This window comes from Xenopus laevis, chromosome 7S, assembly GCF_017654675.1.
Source record: "Xenopus laevis strain J_2021 chromosome 7S, Xenopus_laevis_v10.1, whole genome shotgun sequence".
Classification (NCBI taxonomy): domain Eukaryota; kingdom Metazoa; phylum Chordata; class Amphibia; order Anura; family Pipidae; genus Xenopus; species Xenopus laevis.
Genome location: NC_054384.1, coordinates 22,665,769 through 22,688,005, shown reverse-complemented (window position 1 = coordinate 22,688,005; position 22,237 = coordinate 22,665,769). Strand labels below are relative to the sequence as shown.

Genomic DNA, 22,237 nt, shown 5'->3' with positions numbered 1-22,237 from the left:
CCCATAGACTGCATTTTAATGAAATAATTCAATTATTTTGGAACTTCGCCTATTTGCAAATGGGCGCTGGCGTAAATTAGCTAGCGAAGGACTCTAGCGCTACTTTGCACTCTAACGCAGGCAAATTTTCGCTCTGGCGAATGGACGTAACTAGTCAAATTCGAAGATGCAAATTTTACTGAACGTTACCTCTTGCGCCAGACTTGCCTTCACCACCTCAGACCAGGCGAAGTGCAATAGAGTAGATCGGAGTTCCTCAAAAAAATTTTGAAAACATTTTTGCTGCCCCTGCTAACCTGTGGGGCTGCCAAAGCACCATTGGGTGTATATGTGTATATTCTTTCCACTGAGACACCCAAGTGATACTAGGGATCCTCTGTAAGGTGAATGGTACAAGTAGCATTTTGTTGTGAAACTTTTTTCACTTTTCTGCAGAAATGTTGCTCCTACTAAATGCTGACAGATTTCTTAAAGAACCCCACCTTAGCAAATCTGTCAGCATCTTTACTTTTTTTGGGACCAAAATGAACTGTGCGTGTATGTGTGTATGTGGCAAAGACAGTGCACCCAGGAGCTGACATCTGACACAAGTGCATAAGCATGTGTTACTCTACTTAAACCATTGTTAGGTGCACGGCTTCATATTGGAAATCTCCCCCCCCCATACCTGTTCCTTCAAGCCATTTGGTGTGTGTTTTTTGTGTAACTAGGCAGGAACATATAAACGTCTCTGGGGTGGTAAAGCCATGGGAGGCCAGACCCCTGCTGTTTCACTTCTCATTTGGCATCTTTCATCTGAGCTCGTGAGTGTGGCTAAGGGTAGGGACACACTGGGCGATTTGGGGAGATTTAGTCGCCTGGCGACTAATCGCCGCGACTTTCCACGACCAATCTTCCCCGAATGCCTCCCCTCATTCTGCGCCTGGATAAAATGAAAAATCGCCTGCGCTAATCACACGCGGCGATTTGTTTTCCGAAGTCGCCCGAAGTTTCCTCGTGAGGCAACTTCGGGCGATTTCGGAAAACGAATCGCCGTGTGTGATTAGCGCCGGCGACTTTTCATTTTATCCAGGCGCAGAGTGAGGGGAGGCATTCGGGGAGAAAAGTCGCTGCGATTAGTCGCCAGGCGACTAAATCTCCCCAAATCGCCCAGTGTGTCCCTACCCTAAAGCTGGCCATAGATGTAAAGATTTTTGAAAGATCCGATCGTCATCGTGAGACCACGATTATCTCGAAACGAGCGTACGATTGCACGAATTGTCCATCATCTAAAAAGACCAATTTGGCAGGAAAACAAAGGGGAGCTGCCTGCTTGTCCCTGCAAACATAGATAAATTGCACTGGGACCGATAAAGATTTTTTAACCTGGCCGATCAATTTCCTGACAGATGTCGGCCGAAAAATCGTAAGATGTACGATCGTTCGAATCCCACTAACCGCACGATAATTTCGAAGGATTGGTCAGACTTCACTAAAATCGGTCGTTCGGCAAGAGAAATCTTTGCGTCTATGGGGAGCTTTAGAGAGGGAGCTGGGAGATGAAGCTGAAATTCCATGGCATAAATTAGCCTCAAGCATATGTTTCAAATGAACTACACTTTGGAGCCTTTCCACGTGGTGCTGGTAAAAGGTTCCTTTTAAACATACTAAATGGTCTTGGTCGGGATGCTAAGCTGCGTTAAGGGGAGAATTCACAGATGGCTCTGTGCCTGTGATATGACTCTTTCATTAGAGTGCTAGCTGCAGCCTCCTTTTATTGCTCTACCTGCTGAGGCGAAAGCTTTTGATGTGACTAGACCTGGACTGGTGTCTGCTGAGGATTTCTTGTTACTCTGCAAGTACAAGACAAGATATTCATGTACAATATTCAATCACTAGTCCGACCCTGACTACAGCCGAGTGATTACACTAGGCAGTGACAAGGGCCCATTGGGTTCTATATTGATTATATTGTTTTCTGGTCAATATGATATTTCTTTTTCTGGAAAAATCAGGGTCCAGTTTGTCTGGTTAATCAGCTAATGTTCAATGCAGCCCTGCTATATGCGTTTGATACGGTTACGGGAGCTACTGAAAATTTACAGATACTTCAAACAACTTGCAGTTGGGAAACATTGAATTAACCAATAATGTCAATGCCTAACTGGGTACATTTAGTAATGCTTGTGGCCCCTAAATCATTACAAAAAATAAAGCCTCAGACATGCAGCAAATCTGCTTGCAGCATGCTTATGGATGTTCTAGAAATATTGGTGCTTTAATAATAATTCATTACAAATGAGGTCAGAGAGATGAAAGTGATGGAGAAGTTGGTGTCCCTTGATGTCCTGATTAAATTGCCCATAGTGTTATTGTGATAGAAGATTGTAATAAGCTCCACTGGGACAGGGAATCATGTGAATTTTAATAAATTACCTTAAAGGAGTCGTTCACCTTTAAACTTTTTCCCAATTACTTTCTATTTTTTACGTGTGACAGTTTTTTCTAAATTTTAAACCTAGATTTTGAAAAAAAACCAATAAAAAATAAATGATGGAAAGTATTTGAAAAAAAAGTCTTTATTTCTGGGGAACAATCTGAAAACAATTGAACTGGAAAAAGTGTTTGGAAGGTGAACAGCCCCTTTAAAGGGATGCTGTCATGGGAAAATGTTTTTTTTCTCAAAATGCATCAGTTAATAGTGCTGCTTCAGCAGAATTCTGCAATGAAATTGTTTTCTCAAAAGAGCAAACAGATTCTTTTTTATATTTAATATTGAAATCTGACATGGGGCTAGACATATTGTCAGTTTCCCAGCTGCCCCCAGTCACGTGACTTGTGCTCTGATAAACTTCAATCACTCTTTACTGCTGTACTGCAAGTTGGAGTGATATCACCCCCCTCCCACCCCCCCACCCAGCAGCCCATCAGCAGAACAATGGGAAGGTAACCAGATAGCAGCTCCCTGACACAAGATAACAGCTGCCTGGTAGATCTAAGAACAGCTCTCAATAGTAAAATCCAGGTCCCACTGTGACACATTCAGTTACAATGAGTAGGAGAAACAACAGCCTGCCAGAAAGCAGTTCCATCTTAGTAGTGCTGGCTCTTTCTGAAAGCACATGACCAGGTAAAATGATCTGAGATGGAGCCTACACACCAATATTACAACTAAAAAAAAATACACTTGCTGGTTCAGAAATGAAAACAGTGTAAAAAGTGTAATTTAGAAATAAAAATGACGTAAAAAAATCATGACAGAATCCCTTTAGAATACTGTAAACTGGATTTGTTGGGGTAACTACACTAACCTGACATGGAATAAGCATGTTCTACAGATCATTTCCGGATTATACGCGTTCGGTTCATACATATGCCTGTTTTCCTTTGCTTGGGTTTTGCTGTTTTTAGTTTCCTTAGAGAAACACGAGTAGCAAATGCTGTAGCCAGTCAGGAAGGAAAAGGCCTAATTTGGGCTACAGCTGTTTTCTCATTTACAAAAATGTAAAGCATGTGGTGGTTTGGCCTACAGAACATGTACATAGTCTTGTTAGGGCTGCTTGTAGGAGCCATCAGCAAGAATGAATAAATGAATGGAGCTATTGCAGTAATGTTCTTTTGGAGTAAAAGGAAGACCTGTGAATGACTTGGGGCTCCATGATATTTAGTCTAGGTTGGTAATCGGAGAACCTGGAACACAAATAGTTTGTGTTTGGCGTGTAGCGTTACATAGACATTATTTTTAAGAAAATCCTTGTTTCAGGTATACAGTCAGGGTTTCTTTTGACTCCATCGCTGTTGCCTGCATCACTTCATAACAGAACGACCTTACATTTTCAAGGTCAGCTGTAATTTATTGCAAGGAAATGTACAATCATGGAGGGGGGGAACGGAATTCACCATCATATGATGGCTCAAGCTCAGTCAGTCTTCTAAGAGAAATGTTTGTTTTGTCACCACGTGTGTAAAGGACCGAGCCCTTTAACTGCATCTGAAAGATCCATTCTTTAGGCGCCTGTGTATAAGAGCAAAAACATATGCTCCGTTTCTCCTGCATGTAACGTGGCCAGTGTCAGATATTTTCTGAGAAACTTTGTTACAGGATAAAGCCTCATTAATGGTTTTGTTACCGCAGATTTAAAAAAGAAAAAAAAAAACCAAGAACTAAATAGCATGACATTGGCATTCAGCAATGTGTGTGTACGAACGAGCGCCAAAAGCTACATAACTGGGTGTGCGTAACTACTAGCGCTGTCACATGCAGTTAGTGTTTTTGTTTTTCTTTCTGTTTTTGTTTTCTCCCCAGAAAAACAAGCCACAGCAGTGGTTTTGTGTTTCAGTGTTTTAATTAGCTGCTATTAGAGGCATCCAGGGTAAAAGTGGAGATTATGTTGCCTTTACTGATCTACAGAAAAATACCATCAATGTTTAGCAGAGAATCGTCTTGGCAAACAGTATGAATGGAGAACGGAGGCAATTCAGCTTCAGTAGGTATAGAAATTGAATGCTCTACCTTTGCAAGCCATAAATGCAGTTGTGGTGGTGAGTGTTTGCTGAGGGACACTAGGCTGCACGATGGTGAAAACTGAATAAAACTAAATTTAGAGGCACATATGAATTTTAAAGGAGAAGGAAAGGCTTTGTGCACTTTGGGGTGCCAAATGTTAGGCACCCCCAAGTGATTGTATTGACTTACCTGAAACCCCGGGCCAGTGCTCCTATCAGCAGAAAACTGCACCGGCCCGGGGTTATTCCAGCGAGCACCACGGAACGATCCTCTTCTGTCTCCCTCTTTCTTCGTGCGGATGCACATCCGCAGTTGAACGAAAAGCCGAAGTCGGCTATTTCATTCAACTGCGCTTGCACCCCCAGTGCACGAAGCCTTTCCTTCTCCTTTAAAAAAAAGTAACATTTTTAATATTACCTGAGCCCCTTTTCAGGCCTTTAAATAGGGCCCAGAAATATTTCTTATATGCTATTGGGCTGAATAAATATTTTCATTTTTAAAGTGAGTCGTGGAATTTTTTGGCACATGTAACTTAAGGATGATGACACTCATAACTTTAAAGCTCAGTCTTAAAACTTTAGGCTGACTTCACCTGTAAATTCTTTTAGAATAACTTGATTTTATGGCACAAGCAAATAATGTAAAGCACGTTAAGCCCTACAAATCCATGTTAATTGATACTTATGGGCTTAAGATCCCGTTCAAACGAATCCGTACAGGAATTCTGTTTGTCTTCCACTGATGTCATGCTTTTAGAGACGCTTGGGGGCTGATTTATCAAAGGCTGAGATGAAAATATATTCTAAAATGCTTTTTTCCCCTGCAGGTCGGGTTTTTTAGACATTTCGTTTTTCGCTTTCTTGGCCACAGAATTTAGGAGCAGCTCAAACCTGTCAAGATCCATTTAGACAAATGTAGGCATCAGTGTGTGGAATGGAAATCTTTCTAGCACTCCACTTACCTGAGAATCCTGAGGGATTTCTCAAGTGTCTTATGCAGGACATGTGCCAAAGGGAAAGAAATTTACATTTTCAGATTTTTTATAAATTTTCCTTTTCATGTTGCACTTGTTTTTGTGGCTGATTAGATAAAGTGTTCATATATGCAGGAATGTTTGTCTAGTAGTGGGCAGGTCTTTGGGAAAATAGATATTCCTTCCAGTACTCATACAACTTCTTTCTAAGGCTACCTGCTCTATTGATAACTTTGAACAAATTGCTTTTCAGGTGATGTGTCTCCTGTGCAAATGAATCCCATATCTCAGTCTCATTTTATTCCACTGGCAGAAGTGCTGTGCTGCGCCATTTCTGATATGAACACAACTCAGATTTTAGTGACACAAGAAAGCCTCATGGAACATCTCAATAAACATTACCCAGGTAAGTTCCAATGTATTCATTTTGAGTGTTGTGGAGATGATAGATCCATAAGGCAAGACCTAGAATTAGTCACATAGGGTTGCCACTTTTATGGTAGCACTTTACTGGTCTGCGGAAGGGGGTGGTGACAACGATGGGGGTTATTGAGGTAAGGGGGCAGGGAACGGATGGATTAGGGACTGGGAATAGGACGACAGAGGCAGTGTCAGGGAGCTGTACATGGAGAGAGCTGGGATGGTGGGGTTGGTAGGTATAAAAGATGCTTGACAAAGGGGAGTGTCCGCGAAACGTTGCACCAGGGCTTGCCCTGCTAAACGCATATCTTGTGTGCCAGTGATATTCCTACATGTTTGACTGGAGGTTGCCGATTCCCCCATCACGGAGCACCATGAGGAAATAATTGGGAACGTAGGGTGTGCGGTAATTCCATTTTCTTTGGAGGTAAAAATTATGGGTTATTACAAATAGGGATGCACCGAATCGACCATTTTGGATTCGGCTGAACCCCTGAATCCTTCACAAACGTTTTGACGGATCCTAATCCGAATTCTAATTTGCATATGCAAATTATGGGTGGGAAGGGGAAAGCATTTTTTTACTTGTTTTGTGACAAAAAAGTCACATGATTTCCCTCCCTGTCCCTAATTTGCATATGCAAATTCAGATTCGGCTCAGCCGGGCAGAAGGATTCAGCCGAATCCTACTGAAAAAGGCCTAGTCCTGGCCGAATCCCTAACTGAATCCTGGATTCTGTGCATCCCTAATTACAAATTTACTGGTAAATATTGGCAGTAAATTGGAAATTCAACCCTAGCTGCTGCCTGTCTAGGCTAGGGAAATACCAGTCGGGAAACAACCCTACAATCTTACCTTGTGATTTTACTGGAACTAGTAGTTATCATTTGAACTATTATAAATACATGTGACTAATTTGTCCTGGTTTTAAGGAGATCCCACTGAGTCAAAAAAATAATAATGTATTAAATTATAAACAATATATTCCACACCTATAGCATAGCACTTTTGCATATATTATATTTAGCATAAAACAGCCTGCATATATACTTTTGAATTATTACGTATTACTTTTTTTCTTTAGGAATAGCGACCCCATCTCAGGACATTCTCTATAATGCACTTGGGACACTTATCAGAGAAAGAAAAATCTATCATACTGGAGAGGGGTATTTTATTGTCACACCCCAGACTTATTTTATAACAAAGAAAACAGCTCTGGACTGTAAATATGCAGCAGCTGAAAAGTTTTCCACCTCTCCACCGCCCATCACTTACCTTGTCAGCATGGAGAGCTGTGCAGATCTAACCAAAGTTAACATGCCATCAGTGTCACACTGTAGATCATGCAGTTGCTTTTCTGAGCAATCTCTTCACAACGTACTTGGACAACAGTCGATTAATGAGAGCCAGGTAAAAACGCACAGAAGCATCAAGGAACAAAAACCTTCCCTTCGTAATCAAGCAACTTCCACTTCCAGGGACCATTACACATGTGAAAAAAACAAGCAACAGGTTGTGTTAAAAGAAAAAGAAAAGTGTGGTAAGAAGTTCGGTATCAGTCTTTTCTGGCGTAATGTCTCCAAAAAGGAGAAGCCAAGGAAAGAGTTGGTGAGCTTTTCTGCGCAATTCCCCCCGGAGGAATGGCCAGTAAGGGATGAGGACAATTTGGATAATATCCCGCGGGATGTTGAACATGAAATAATTAAACGCATCAACCCAGTTCTTACTGTGGATAACCTAATGAAGCACACTTTGCTCATGCAAAAGGCTGAAGAACAAAAAAAGTATTTCAGCAAAGGAACATCAACGGATATCATAAAAAACAAGCACGGCTATAATTCTAAGGGAAGTAGTAAGAAAAAAAATGGCAAGTTGTCCAAATACCACAAAAAAGTTCAGTCCAGTAAAGAGAAATGTAAGAAGGACACTGGTGCTCCAAGGGCAGTGCCCCATGAAGAGAAGGATGTCAACAGACTGTCTCTTGATCAGTCCGATGATGATGATGATGATGTAATGGCAATGGACAGGCATTGTTATGTTAGCGCAGAAATTGTTCAACACGATACGGTCTACAAAAAGCAAATTAGTAATCCATTTGATGGCATACCATACAGGGAGAATTCCAACGTGAACGGGCACAAGTCATTGAAGGAAATTAAGAGATCTCGTTCTGGGAAGCAAAGAAGGTGTGTACCAAGGTCGAGATCCTTGGACTGTACAGAAAGAAAGGCAGAGAACATTCATGTTGAGCATATACATTCAGAAAGACACATTGGAGCTTATAGAAATGAACCATATCATGAACCGTTCCATTCTGTTCTTTCTGACAAAGATGACTTGAGGGAATATCCACCCAGTTATCCACAGAGTAGCACACTGCGCATTGATGACAAATATAAACCTGCCAAAGAAGACAATTCTGCCAGTGTCCTGTATAGTGAAGACAGCTATATTTGTGATGATTTCCAAAAAAATCTGTTTGTTCATTTAGAGGCTAGCGTGGAGCACGAGGCAGTGAAGTCACATTCCATCTACAAGGTGACTGCAATGAACAGTTTAAAACCAAACCACTGTAAAAGTGAAATTAACTTAAATCTCATTGGGAGAACTCATTATGGGATATCTGAAGACAGTGGGGCATCGAACGCCTGTAATTATTCAAACAGTTGTCTAAAAGACACAGATATGCCAAAATATAATGCATTGCCTATCTCAGAGACTGGAGGATTTACTAAAGACAATAAAGCTTTGTACCAAAGGACTGTGGAAAATGATGATGCTCACAGGTATTTATATCTTGAAGATGACACTGAAGACAAAACGGAGATGTGTCCAATACTTGACTCTCATGTCCAAAAAGCAAACTTGGACGCGGTCAACTGGAATGACCTTGCAGATGAAAACAAAAATACCTCTGGTAATTCTCAATCCCAGTGGCAACCTAAAATTACCTTTGCACCTCAGTTTGGCTCTTCCATAGACAATGACCAAAAAACATACAGTCCTTCTCTTTTTTCCTTAGATGGTTCCCATGAATGCCACAAACAGTCTTTGCACACAGGTCAGCCGTTACCAGAGTATATCCATGGTCACCTGGAAGAAGAACCTGAAACTGCCGACTGCATAAATTCCTCAGAACACATTGACGGCAGCATATTTGATTACTGCAATTCAAGCGAGGCAAACTCTGTGGCCGAGGCGCTACACATGTCCGTTACTGGAAATGATGAAAAGCCCGTTGCAAATTCAGGGCAGCAGTCTGGGGAATTGAGGACCTGCTTTGAACACAAACTGACACTATTTCATTCAAAAATGAACCCATCAGAAACAAGCCACCATGAAAAGAATGAAAATCACAGCACAACTGGGGATAGTGGCATTGAATCGCCGCGGTAAGAATTTTTAAAAAAAAAGTATTTGCACTAATCCAAACTTTAATACATATTTGAAGGCATAAGGATCAGACTTTTTATTTTTGGCTTATCCTTAAATTTTTAAGTTTCATTGACTTGAAGATACATAATGGTATAGATACACCTTTTAGAAAGAATGGCGGCCACAAAGGGTAACATGGAGGTATAAAGATGCCCTTTGGGTATGTGGCCTGTAGTTGACTAACTGGTATAATGCAGTTCATGAAAATCTAAAAGGGGAACTATCGCGAAAATGAAAATTTAATATTAGCTTCAGCATACTGAAATACGAAACTTTCTAAATACAATCAATTAAAAATTCAGTACATTTTCTGAAATAATCAATTTTATATTCACGATTCCTCTCTCAGTATCTGTTTCTCTTCATTCTGTCTTCATGCAGCAGTTGGGTGTCAAATGAATGATCCAATATATCTTATAGGGGGGCCCCTTTCCTAGCAGATGTATTTAGAGCTCACTTAAATAACTGATTCCAGTACAAACACAATCTAACAAAATAACTGCTTTTTGCACAAATTCTGCATGTAGATAGACATGATGTCTAGTGATTTTGATAGAGTGAACTTCTAGGTAAAAGGAGCCCCACTATAAGATATATTGGATCATTCATCTGACACCCAACTCCTGAATGAAGACAGAATTGCAGCCTTCCTGACATTCGTGGGTTTTTTTTGGAAAAACCTCAAATCAAGTTTTTTCTTAAATTCGAATCGAATTCGATTCTAATATGATTTTGAGTTTTCAGGTCGATTTAATTCGAACAAGTTTGAAAAATGTGATTTTTTAAATAAATTTAGAAGTTATGGGAGTTTAGGGGAGTACTCACATGAATTCAAATTCAACCTTTGATAAATGTGCCTCGATATGTCAGTACTTTCCATAATTTTTATAAAAGGAGTCTTAATTTGTTTGATATTGGAGTAATGTAATACAGTCTCCATATACAGGATTTTGCAGCTGTCCTTGCATGTAGTATCTGTTAAATATCCATAGCTGGTAGCCTGTGTCCCACGGTTTCTTTATCTCAACCAGGGCCACCGAGTTCTGGTCCATTACTTTAAAAAAAAACATAAGCAACCCCAAACGAAACAGTAGGGATTTTTTTTCAGTAGCTAACATTATTTCATTTCTAGCAGTTGGCACTTCTCTTATATCCCGTTTGCTTCCATTGTAGAACACGGATAAGCATTGCTTCCAATAACTCTGTTGTTCTGGAGACGCTGAAAAGAAGGACTTTCTTGCAGAACCTGGAAATGAATGGTAATCCCAAACACGAAGGACTTCTTCCCACCAGTTCTCTAATACAGATTACGCCTGCTATGAACGTGTAGGGTTCAGTACTTTCATTTGAAAGCTTCAATTGCGTTTGTGCATTTTTATCCTAAATCATGAAATATTGGTTTATTTAGGTTTACGGCATGCGATGCCTATTGTCGGTGGTTTTATCGACCAGAGGAGTGCCCAAACCTGTTAACAGGAGGATTTTGGCCCCAAATTGCTTAGATGCATGTTTTTGTACCAATATTCATGACGCTTCTCTGCTGGCAGAGATTACGCTTTGAAAATGTTACAGCTGTCTGCCATCATTGAGCCGAATGCTGTTCTTTTTCAGCGTGCCAAATCATTTGGAAAAATAAGCTAGATAATGGTAAAAAGATGATATCACAAGTACACACAATTCTGTGGAGCTCTTATGCTGGCTGAGGCCTTTAAAAATCCTGGGAGTGCCTTATCTAGAACGTAGGTGTCCTTCAAGCATTTTCCGAATATCCCACAATTTTTTTGTCCTGCTGCCTGACATGTTCCCCAATTTGGACAATAGACTTTGCAGAGAGATCCTTAGAGGTGCAGATGACCCGATCACAAGTCTACATCTAAACCTGCTTAGCTCTGTTGTACATAAAGACACCAGCACTATGCAGTGGATCAGTACACCTGCAATACTTATTAGGGCTAAGTACAACTTTAAAAGTGAACACTAGCATTTCTTGAGGGACACGACTTGCTTTCATTTAACTTCATATCTTTATGGCTTTTTCCAGTCCCATGCAGCTTTTGTGTACAGTTGAAAAAAAGGAAATTAGTTTGTTAGTTGTTATAGCTACAATACATGCTGTAATACCATCCAGAGCCTCTGCTCTTGTTTTCTGAATTCTTTTAGGGATTTCAAACTATGTTCTATCTTCACAGTGCCTTTATTTTCCTACAGGGTAAAAACCAATATACATAAGAGATCTGAGCATTCAAGCTAGTTAGACCTGATATCTAGGCTATAGATAGGTGTTAGGGGCTTGAGTTGCTAGAATGTTAGCAGAATAGGGACATTGGTGATTTGCCTTTCAGGTTTCCAAATAGTACTACATTTGTACAACATTTAGGGGCAGATTTATCAAGATGTGAGATTATAACTCACCGGGAAAAAATTGATTTATCAAAAGAGTTCACCAGTAGATAAATATGCTTTTAAAAATCCCATAGGAATGAATAGAACATGAGTGAGTTTTATTGTGGTGAGTTCTAATCTCACATTTTGATAAATCTGCCCCTTAAAGGAGAAGCAAACCCTAAAGTTAAAAAACGCCTACCCTACATAGACCACCCTCCCTCCCAGCCTTGCTGCTACCCTCGGGCAAATGCCCCTAAGTCTTTACTTACCCCTCGGTGCAGGTTCTGTCCAGCAGAGTTCACGGGCAGGGCCGCTTTGATAATACAAGTTAAGGGGCGTCTGCCCAGGGCCCACTGCGCCGTAAAATAGAGGGGGCTGGGCGAGATGCAGGTAGGGAAACGGAGGAAGGGGATGCACACAGGGAGGGAGGTGACATGCAGGGAGGAAGACGGAAGGAGGGGACACGCACAGGGCAGGAGGCGACACATGCAGGGAGGAAGACGGAAGGAGGGGACACGGAGGGAGATGGAGGGAGGGGACGCACACAGGGAGGAAGATGGAGGGAGGAAACACAGGGAGGCGGGACCAATTTCAAAATGGGTATGGGGGTCCCACTAGTTGACTCTTTGCCCAGGGCCCACCAAGGCCTTAAAACGGCCCTGTTCACGGGCGCCATCTTCTTCTCTTGGGCAATCTTCGGGAAGTGCCATATCGGCACATGCGCAGTTGGAGCAATTTTCTGTTTTGTGACAACTGTGCATGCACTGAAACTCACGGAAATTGCCGAAGTGCCGGGAGAAGATCCAAAGATGACCAAAACTGCTCAAGATGGAGCCCGTGAACTCCGCTGGACAGAATCTGCATGGAGGGGTAAGTAAAGACGTAGGGGCATTTAGGTAACAGCAAGGCTGGGGGGGAGCAGGGTATATGTAGGGTAAGGATTTTTTAACTTTAGGGTTTGCTTCTCCTTTACGGTGGCCATACATGCTCAGATATTATTGTATGAAACTTCACCTACAATCACGTACAATATTCAGTGTATATATGGTGGGAGTCAAATCGACTGATAATTGATGATTTATTGGGTGCCTGAACATCAGCCAGATAGAATCATCGGATAGAGGTAGAATTCTATTGTTTATACCTGAATCTGACGATTCAGCTCTTCTGTGAAACGAACAATGGTGACAGGAAAGATTTTTACATGTATGGCCACCTTTACTCTTAAAGGGCATGTAAAGTCTAAAATAGAATAAGGCTAAGAATGCTGTATTTTGTATACTAAACATGAACATGAACTTACTGCACCACAAGCCTAATCAAACAAATAATTTATGCTTTGAAAGTTGGTTACAGGGGGTCACCATCTTGTAACTTTATTAAACAACTTTGCAAGGCTAAGACTGTGCACATGCTCAGTGTGGTCTGGGCTGCTTAGGGATCATCATAAACAAAGCTGCTTGAGTTCTGCATGGCTGGGAAGTAAGGCAGGAGCTCCCCCTGCTGTTCATAAGTATGATTGTTTCCCTGCTCAGCAGTTAGGGACCGTCTGACAATTCCTATCCACAGCAGTAAATGAAGGGAGACTTTCACTGCATACAGTCAGGTTTCTTATAAAAATGGTACACATTTTTTTTTAAAGTATATTGGAGATAGGTTACTTTTCCATTAAAGAAAGTGAAAATGGGATTTTATATTTTTGCCTTTACATGCCCTTTAAGTACAGGCCATTTCTTTGCTTTCTGATTTAGTGATTTGATTCATAGCATTGCATTCTATATCTGACCTGATCAGACAACAGTGTCACCCTAAATGCCCATGCCTAGGACACTTCATTATCTCTGCAATGGCGAGTATATCTAGGATGTCTTGAGCCTACAGCCAGGAAATATTGTTCTCATATGACACAAGCTCAGGTGGTAGGCAACAAGCATTTTGAGTTATGCCCCCATGAGATAGTTCAGCAATGTATTGGCATGATTATTTCTCATGCTGCATGTTTGAGGGCTGGATTAAATTGAAGATGATACAAAGAATTGATGATTTGATACAAATAAATTTGAAAAAAAAAACCCTTGATGACTACATCCAATTGGATAGCCCTGAGCTAAAAAGTCAAACAACCGATAGGCTGTTAGGCTGCTTGCAAATAGTATCGCTATTTCAGATTTTTATACTTGGAATGTGAAGACTGAGTTTTTACTCATCAGCAAAGTTTTATCTGTATCTGACTTTTATTGGTTCATTAGCCAGATCTAAATACTAAATATACAAATATGGAACAAGTATATGCAGTGAATGCGTTTGATGCGCTTACCACGGAGTACGGTAGACCTGGGTGCAAATGCCCCAGACCTTCAGCAAAGGAAGCAAACACCAGGAGACATCAGAAGAGGTCGGCACAAGCCTGGACCCACAAAATAGTAGAGCCGGAGTCAGGTTGTAAAAGGTTAAAAAGCTTACATTTCATTCTCCATAATTAAGAACCAAGGCCTGATCGAGTCTACCAGTGACACTTAGTCTTGAGCCTATGACTAAGTGTCCCTGGAAGACACGCAACGCGTCAGGCCTTGGTTCTTAATTATGGAGAATAAAATGTAAGCTTTTTAACCTTTTACAACCTGACTCCGGCTCTACTATTTTGTGGGTCCAGGCTTGTGCCAGCCTCTTCTGATGTCTCCTGGTGTTAGATCCAAATACTACTGTTGCTTACATATTCGTCTTGTTTCAGATGTGTGCCGTTAAATATGGGTGCTTTAGATTTAAATGGAATTAGTGTGCATCCACTTATGTTTGAAATGTATTTAAAGGAATAGTGATGTTTGATATGTGCTGCTTTCACTAGAAAGGGCATTTTTATCCTTCACTTATATTGTTTTTATTTCAGAATGTTGTGGGACTTTAATATGCCAGTACAGTGGCGGTAATGGGCAGGTGGTGGAGCTTCTATTAGGACTCCTGGCATCCTGGAGGACCTTCCGCTGCCCATGTCTGGTTTATAGAACCAAATAAGGTGGGGTAACTATGGGTCCAGGTGAAGAATTCCCCACTTCCTCCCTACATATCCCATCATTGGGCCCCATAAAGAACAATGTGCATTTGCAGCCCCAGGATATAGATTCTAACACTCCCCTACATATTGATACCGTACCTATAAAATGTTTTCCTTTGCTTGTGGCAAGTCATTTGCTGAACCCATGGGAAAGTACCCTTCGTTGGTCCTCATAAGAATGCAACAAGACAATAGCATTGGTCCTTGAAATTTAAGGTGGCCATAGACGTAACAATTACGATCTTTCCAAGAAAGGTTGTTCGTTTCAATACACAAGTGTAGAGCTGAATCGTTAGATATGCAGATAGAAACAATAGAATTCTACCTGTATCTGCCGATTCAGTACTAACAGTGGCCGATGTTCGGATGCCTTTCAAAGTTTTCCGGCCAGCCAGATTGGCACGCCGACCTATATGCAAGTCTTCTGCCGATATCAGTCTGCTCATCTCCCACCATACACACAATGAATATCATACGAAAATGTTTTTTGTAAGATATTATTGGTGCGTTTATGGCCACCTTTATGCTGGCTCCTTAAAGAAAAACGATTATTCAAAATCCTATTTTATCACATTAGTCAAGCAAACAAAACTTTAATTACACTGTATAAATTATTTGAATCTTGTTTCCTCCAGTCTAGGAATTCATAATTATATCAAGCAGGCAGGAGCCATTTTGTGGACAGTGTTATTAAGACAAGCCTTGTATCATCTCAGAATCTTGTTTGTGCACCAGAATGGGGGACCTGATGTCCATCCCCATGCCCTGGCTACACAATTAAATGGTAAAGAGAACGGGGGAATGTGTGGAGAGCAGTGACATCTAGGAAGTGCTGAATGGAAAGTGAAAGTAATTGTCTGCCCTGCCTCTATGCCCAGGGCATAGAGGAGGGGCAGACAATATTTGATTGACAGCTGAGATTTTTAAATGAGCTTACAACAGCTATGAATGCTTTAATAAAAAATAGAAATTGGATTTCATGTTTAATTTGAAAAGGACTTTTATTATACAGCTTTTTGCGTCTGGGTGACAGGTCCACTTTAAAATTGTGGAAGGCTAAACCAATGGAATCAGCCCTAACAAGCAGAAATGTACAGAGTGCTTTGGCGCATACAGCAGTGATCTTCAGAAAAGGGGGAGCTGCTGAGTGACAACTCCCAAATCAGTTTTCTTACAGCAAAACTGGGGAACACTTGACAGGCTGAAGCTAGCTAATAAAGCTTGTTTGTACCAAACCATCTCTTACATCCCAATAGTTAGTGAATTTAAGAATCACCTGTTGTAGAGTCCTGCAGCAGGTCGGGTACCCGCGGGTTACCCGCAAAAAAAGCGAGCATCCTGTGGAATGAGGGGAGGATTTTCAGGTGCGGGTCTCATCTAAATTTCTTATCTTATGTAATATTGTCTATATTTTACTCCTTTTAAAGTTTTACAAAACGTGTTTCTGTCCAGTCCACTGTTGATGATGTCACTTCCAGTTTGCAGCACCATCACTTCCTGTTTGATAGTGGTCAGCAGGTTACGGATAAGGCAAAGTGGGTAAATAATCGGGTTGCGGTTCAAGTCACGGGCTGCGGGTTGGGGTCTTAGAAATTGGTTCCGCGCAGGACTAGAACCTGTTGCTGTTCTCTAATCCAAAATCAGTTTACAAGCTCTTAAATCTTAATAGGACTATTTTGTAATAGATTAAAGTAATGCATATTTTAATTTTGAATTCAACATATAATTTATATTTATCCAAATACCAAGCGGTATTTCACTCTAGCAGACTGTGGTTATCGCTAACTTCACTTTGTGATATATACCCCTTAGTATTTTACGGAAATCCATAGTGAACAACAAAAAGCAATGGACTACTGCAGGCAACAGTTTCAGAATCACAGATAATGCAGTTTGGCGTGAATTTGGCTCAGTATTTGGATAAGGCTTTAGTTAACCTTTTAAAAAAAAGTCATAGGATTTGCCAAAACTTGTCATCTAAATCTCCCCGATTAAAACGATTATTTTTGTATAGTAAACTCCACGAGAAACAGGGCAACAATAATGCATTCGCATGTTACAGGATAAAACACAATACGGTTTTTCGAATACTTTCACATTTTCATTGTAAATAAGTGTATAAATTGTAAATTAGAAATTGTGCATTTTTTTCCTTTGTACTTTTATATTAAATATTGGATGTGTAAAGTACATTAATGTTTTTTTTTCTGTGACAAAATGTGATAATCTGAATAAAAACAAGAAATGTACTACATAATAATATGCATTGAATTGGTGTGGTTTATTTCTTAAATGATATACAAACAGTTTTGCTGCCCCCGCAATATGAAGCAGCTTTTTTTTTTTTTTTTTGAACGGCTATTCCCATCCTGATTTGACTTCCCCTCGGGAAGAAAAGAATCGGCACAGAATTGAATTGCTTTTATCCAAGCTTTAACCAGCCCCCCACCTTCTTCCTAAACACAAGGACATGCGGCTTAAGGAGGAGAACACCTTTTTTTGACATAAGCTTTTTCAGGTGGGCTTGTGTATAAAGATGTAAATAAACACTATATGAACTGATAGAAATAAATATATATATATATATATATATTTATTTCTATTTTTTTTTATACATACCAAATTCCAAGGACTGAAATGGAAACCATGATAGTCTATCTGTGATCTTAAAAGGAGAACTAAACCCCCATCTGCTAACCTTCATAGCCCCCCTCCCTGCATAGTGCATTAGTGTAAAAAGTGTCCCCAAATGTCAATCTTACTTCTTCATACAGAGTAGCGCAGCTCCAAGGCACCATCTTCCACATTCTTCGGAAAGGACACTCCAACACTAAGCTATTTGGCGCATGAGCCAGAAAGTCGTAAATTGCCGAGGGGAAGGAAGAGGATCCAAAGAAAAACGAAGAAGTGGAAGATGGCGCCTTGGAGCTCCTTATTAAAGGGATACGGTCATGGGATTTTTTTTTTTTCCAAAACGCATCAGTTAATAGTGCTGCTCCAGCAGAATTCTGCACTGAAATCCATTTCTCAAAAGAGCAAACAGATTTTTTTATATTCAATTTTGAAATCTGACATGGGGCTAGACATTTTGTTAATTTCCCAGCTGCCCCAAGTCATGTGACTTGTGCCTGCACTTTAGGAGAGAAATGCTTTCTGGCAGGCTGCTGTTTTTCCTTCTCAATGTAACTGAATGTGTCTCAGTGAGACATGGGTTTTTATTATTGAGTGTTGTTCTTAGATCTTCTAGGCAGCTGTTATCTTGTGTTAGGGAGCTGTTATCTGGTTACCTTCCCATTGTTCTTTTGTTTGGCTGCTGGGGGGGAAAAGGGAGGGGGTGATATCACTCCAACTTGCAGTACAGCAGTAAAGAGTGATTGAAGTTTATCAGAGCACAAGTCACATGACTTGGGGCAGCTGGGAAATTGACAAAATGTCTAGCCCCATGTCAGATTTCAAAATTGAATATAAAAAAAATCTGTTTGCTCTTTTGAGTAAAGGATTTCAATGCAGAATTCTGCTGGAGCAGCACTATTAACGGATTCATTTTGAAAAAAATGTTTTTCCCATGACAGTATCCCTTTAAGCATTTTTTGTATAGTGTAAGTTAAGTTCTTCTTGCTCGACTAACATGATAAAATAAGATGTGGAACCATTTTTTTGGGTGACGGGTCCCCTTTAAAAGGGGAACATGGGGCAAGAACCATATGTTTAGGGTAAGGACAGCAATGATTTGGGGAGATTTAGTCACCCAGCGACTAATCGCCTCTTCTTCGGGAGACCAATCTCCCCGAAAAGCCTTCCCACCGGCTACAATCTAAATTGGAAACCGGATGGCACTCAGATCGCTTAGTTTTCTGAAGTCACCCGAAGTTTCCTCATGAGGCTTTTCGGGGAGATTAGTCGCCCAAAGAAGAGGCGATAAGTCGCCAGGCGACTAAATCTCCACGTCTGTCTCTGCCCTGAAGGGAATCTGTCATGGGAAAAGTTTTTTTTTTTTTTTTTTTTTTACAAAATGCCTTGGTTAATAGCGCTCCTCCAGCAGAATCCTGCATTGAAATCTGTGCTCTGATAGACTTAAGTCACTCTTTACTGCTGCACTACAAGTTGGTGTGATTTCACCCCCAGCAACCCATCAGCAGAACAAAGGGGAGGCAACAAGATACCACCTGACACCTGCATTGCTTAAAATGCTCCAGATATGAGAATAGCACTCAATAGTAAAACACCCAAGTTCGACAAACCCAAATTGGCAGTTACATGGAGTAGGAGAAATAACTTGTCTGACAGTAATTATAAGTGTTAGAATGAATTACGTACAGTGTCATTTAGTGATAAAAAATATACCATAAAAATCATGACAAAATCAGGATCAATGATATGAAGTCTGTATAACGAATATGTTACTTTGTGGATAAAACCAAATCAGTTTCTGCTACACATCCATCCTTTATGTGTGAGCCTATTCTTCCTTTGCTGGCTCCCGCCCTTCCTACATAAATTTCTGATATGATAAGATATTTCCGATCACACTATTAAAAGGTTTAGGGTGAAGACACATGGAGCTACTAGAAGCAGCTACTTGTCACGGCTACACAATGCCACAAAAGTCTTCACCCTTAAAGTAACCGTAACACCAAAAAACAATGAATATAAAACAATGAATATATAATGTCCTGTGGTGCTGCACTGGTAACACTGGTGTGGTTGCTGCAGAAACACTACTACTAGTTATATATAAATATTCTGCTGTGTAGCCATGGGGGCAGCCATTCAAAACTGAAAAAGGAGAAAAAGCACAGTATATATAGCTGATAACAGATAAGCTCTGTAGTATACAATGGGATTCTTTAGAATGTATCTTATCTATTGTGTATCCTGTGCTTGAATCGCTGCCTCCATTGCTACACAGCAGCTTTGTCTATATGAACTATAGTAGTGATTCTGAAGCAAACACACCAATTTTACCAGTACACTAAAGCTGGCCATAGACGCAAAGATCCGATCGTACGAATCGAGGATTCGTACAATTTTCGGACCATGTGTGGAGAGTCCCGACATTTTTCGTCCAGCGGAGATCGGTCATTTGGTTGATCAGACAGGTTAGAAAATTTCTGTCGGCTGCCGATAATATCTCTGCGTGTATTGCTGATCATACGATTTTCAGTGGGAGACTGTCACTGGCTTTATCAGACATAACTAACGTACGATTGCTGTCAGGGGCAGAACATCGGCTGATCTGTTCTTTTACTACTTTATTTGGTCGGAATGGTAAGACTTTGATCTGAATGGTTAGTGGCAGGTCGGGAGATGGGAAAGTCCGATCGTACGTTGATTCGTATGATCAGATCTTTGCGTCTGTGGCCAGCTTAAGGGGCAGATTTATCAAAGACCATCCAAAATTTAGTAAAAAAAAACCCCCAAAAAAACTTTAATTTTTTAGTTCGGGTGAATAGGCTGTATTCACTCGTTTGATTCGAATTTGGATCATATTAGATTGAATTTGAATCAAAGTATTTTCCAAAAAAACCCGTCGATTTTTCAAAGTACCCCCCTAAGGCTAAAACAGCAATTCGGCAGGTTTTACATGGTGAATAGTCGAAGTCGAAATTTTAAAGAGACAGTACAGGATAGATTTCAATATATGAATTTTTTTCAAATTCAATTTGAACTATTCCCTAGTCGAAGTACACTAAAAATAGCTTGAAATTCGAATTTAAAAATTCAACCCTTGATAAATCTGCCCCTAAATGATATTGACAATCCTTAAAAATACTTTCCTTTTTTGGTGTTACTGTTCCTTTAAGGAATAAAAGCTTGTCGGAAGCTTGTTTGGAATCTGTTTAATTGCTATTAAAAAAAATAGAATAGTGGCAGCTGATGCTCTCATACATGCACCAGCAGGGTTTATTTGTATTTCATGTTTTTTTAGTCTGAACTTAATGAGCAAGGCTCAACACACAGACCAACTGTTTGCCAGTTTGACTTGGGTCGTCTGTGTGTGTGTGTAGCCACCTTCAACAAAAATCGGGATATCAATGTCATGCCCTTGGACAATCTTGATTACAGATGCCCCCATCAATCATTTGGAAACCACACTCACTGTCTGTTAAGTCTGATTCCAGTTCAGAGCAGTAACCTGCATACAGGTCATTAGGAGGTTTGCACATTTATATCTTAAAGGAGAAAGGAAGCTACCAAGGCAGTTTATCTCCAATAGTTTAATTATAATAGTGCAAGCTATAACACAATTTATTTTGCAGAATGCTTTACATAACCGTGTAAACAGCTCTGGAATATCTCTGTTTGTTTAGGATAGCAGCTGCCATATTAGTTTGGCGTGATGTAACTTCCTGCCTGAGTCTCTCCCTGTTCACCACTAGTAATGATTTTGATTTACTCGTGGTGAAAAATAAAAGGGGAAGCTCCCCACCTGCAACAATAATGGTGTTGTGCGACTCTCTTCCATTTTGCCGATACTTCAATGATTGACGTGTACAGACCGTCTACGGAGTTCTGCACCACTAAGCAGGAATTGGCATAGGAAAGGCGAGAGAGGTGAGGAAATTTTTACGTTTGTCTCTCCCTGTTCACTCATAGCTCTGGGCTCAGATTACAGCAGGGAGGGGAGAGGAGCAAACTGAGCATGCTCAAGCCCAAGCCCTGAAGGTTTATGCTGAAAACAGGAAGTCTGATACAGAAGCCCATGTGTACACAATAGAAGGAAAGAAATGTGGACTCAGAGCAGCATTACTTTGAGGGTTTACTGGTGTATTTATATAGATCTTTCTGATAAAGCTTACTTACTTTTAACCTTTCCTTCTCCTTTAACCATGTCTTCAGGCTTTATTAAAGGGGACCCGTCACCCAAAAAAATTATTCAGAAACCTATTTTATCGCATTAGTTGAGCAAAATGAACTTTAATTACACTGTATAACTTATTTTAATCTTGTTTCCTTCAGTCTGGGAATTCATAATTATAACAAGCAGGCAGCAGCCATTTTGTTCACACTGTTATTAAGACAAGTCTTGTATCATCTCAGAATCTTGTTTGTGCACCAGAATGGGGGAAAGTGAAAGTAATTTTCTGCCCCACCTCTATGCCTAAGGCATAGAGGAGGGGCAGACAATATTTGATTGACAGCTGAGATTTTTAAACAAGCTTATAACCACTATGAATGTTTTAATAAAAAAATAGAAATTGGATTTCATGTTTAATTTGAAAAGGACTTTTATTATACAGCTGGATGACAGGTCCACTTTAAGGATAGTTGCACACTCATTTGACCTGACACCAAAACGCCAGAAGCTACCTTTGCATTAAAGAGGACTGTAATTACCATATCTTTGCCAGTCATATGAAAACGCAGAAGGAAGCCATTGTAGCAAGTATCTGCTATCAGAAATGAGCATTTGAAAAAAAAACACACAATTGTAAGACCAAATAAACTCCACAGACCTTTAAAACTGAACGGACAATTAAA

General features: G+C 40.3%; 1 protein-coding gene across 4 annotated transcripts in view; it reads left to right on the top strand.

Moving 5' to 3' along the window:
* stox1.S (storkhead box 1 S homeolog) overlaps positions 1-11,307 on the top strand; it is a 54,685-nt gene extending 43,378 nt beyond the window's left edge. For 2 of the 4 annotated variants that reach the window (XM_018227471.2, XM_018227468.2), the window contains exons 2-4: positions 5,713-5,865; positions 6,965-9,275; positions 10,492-11,307. In XM_018227471.2, coding sequence (XP_018082960.1) covers positions 5,733-5,865; positions 6,965-9,275; positions 10,492-10,648 — 2,601 coding nt within the window. In that variant the 5' untranslated portion in view covers positions 5,713-5,732 and the 3' untranslated portion in view covers positions 10,649-11,307. Of the gene's footprint in view, positions 1-3,143; positions 4,471-5,712; positions 5,866-6,964; positions 9,276-10,491 lie in introns of those variants that run through there. The other 2 variants (XM_018227470.2, XM_018227469.2) reach the window with 2 other exon arrangements.
* The last annotated feature ends 10,930 nt before the right edge of the window (positions 11,308-22,237 follow it).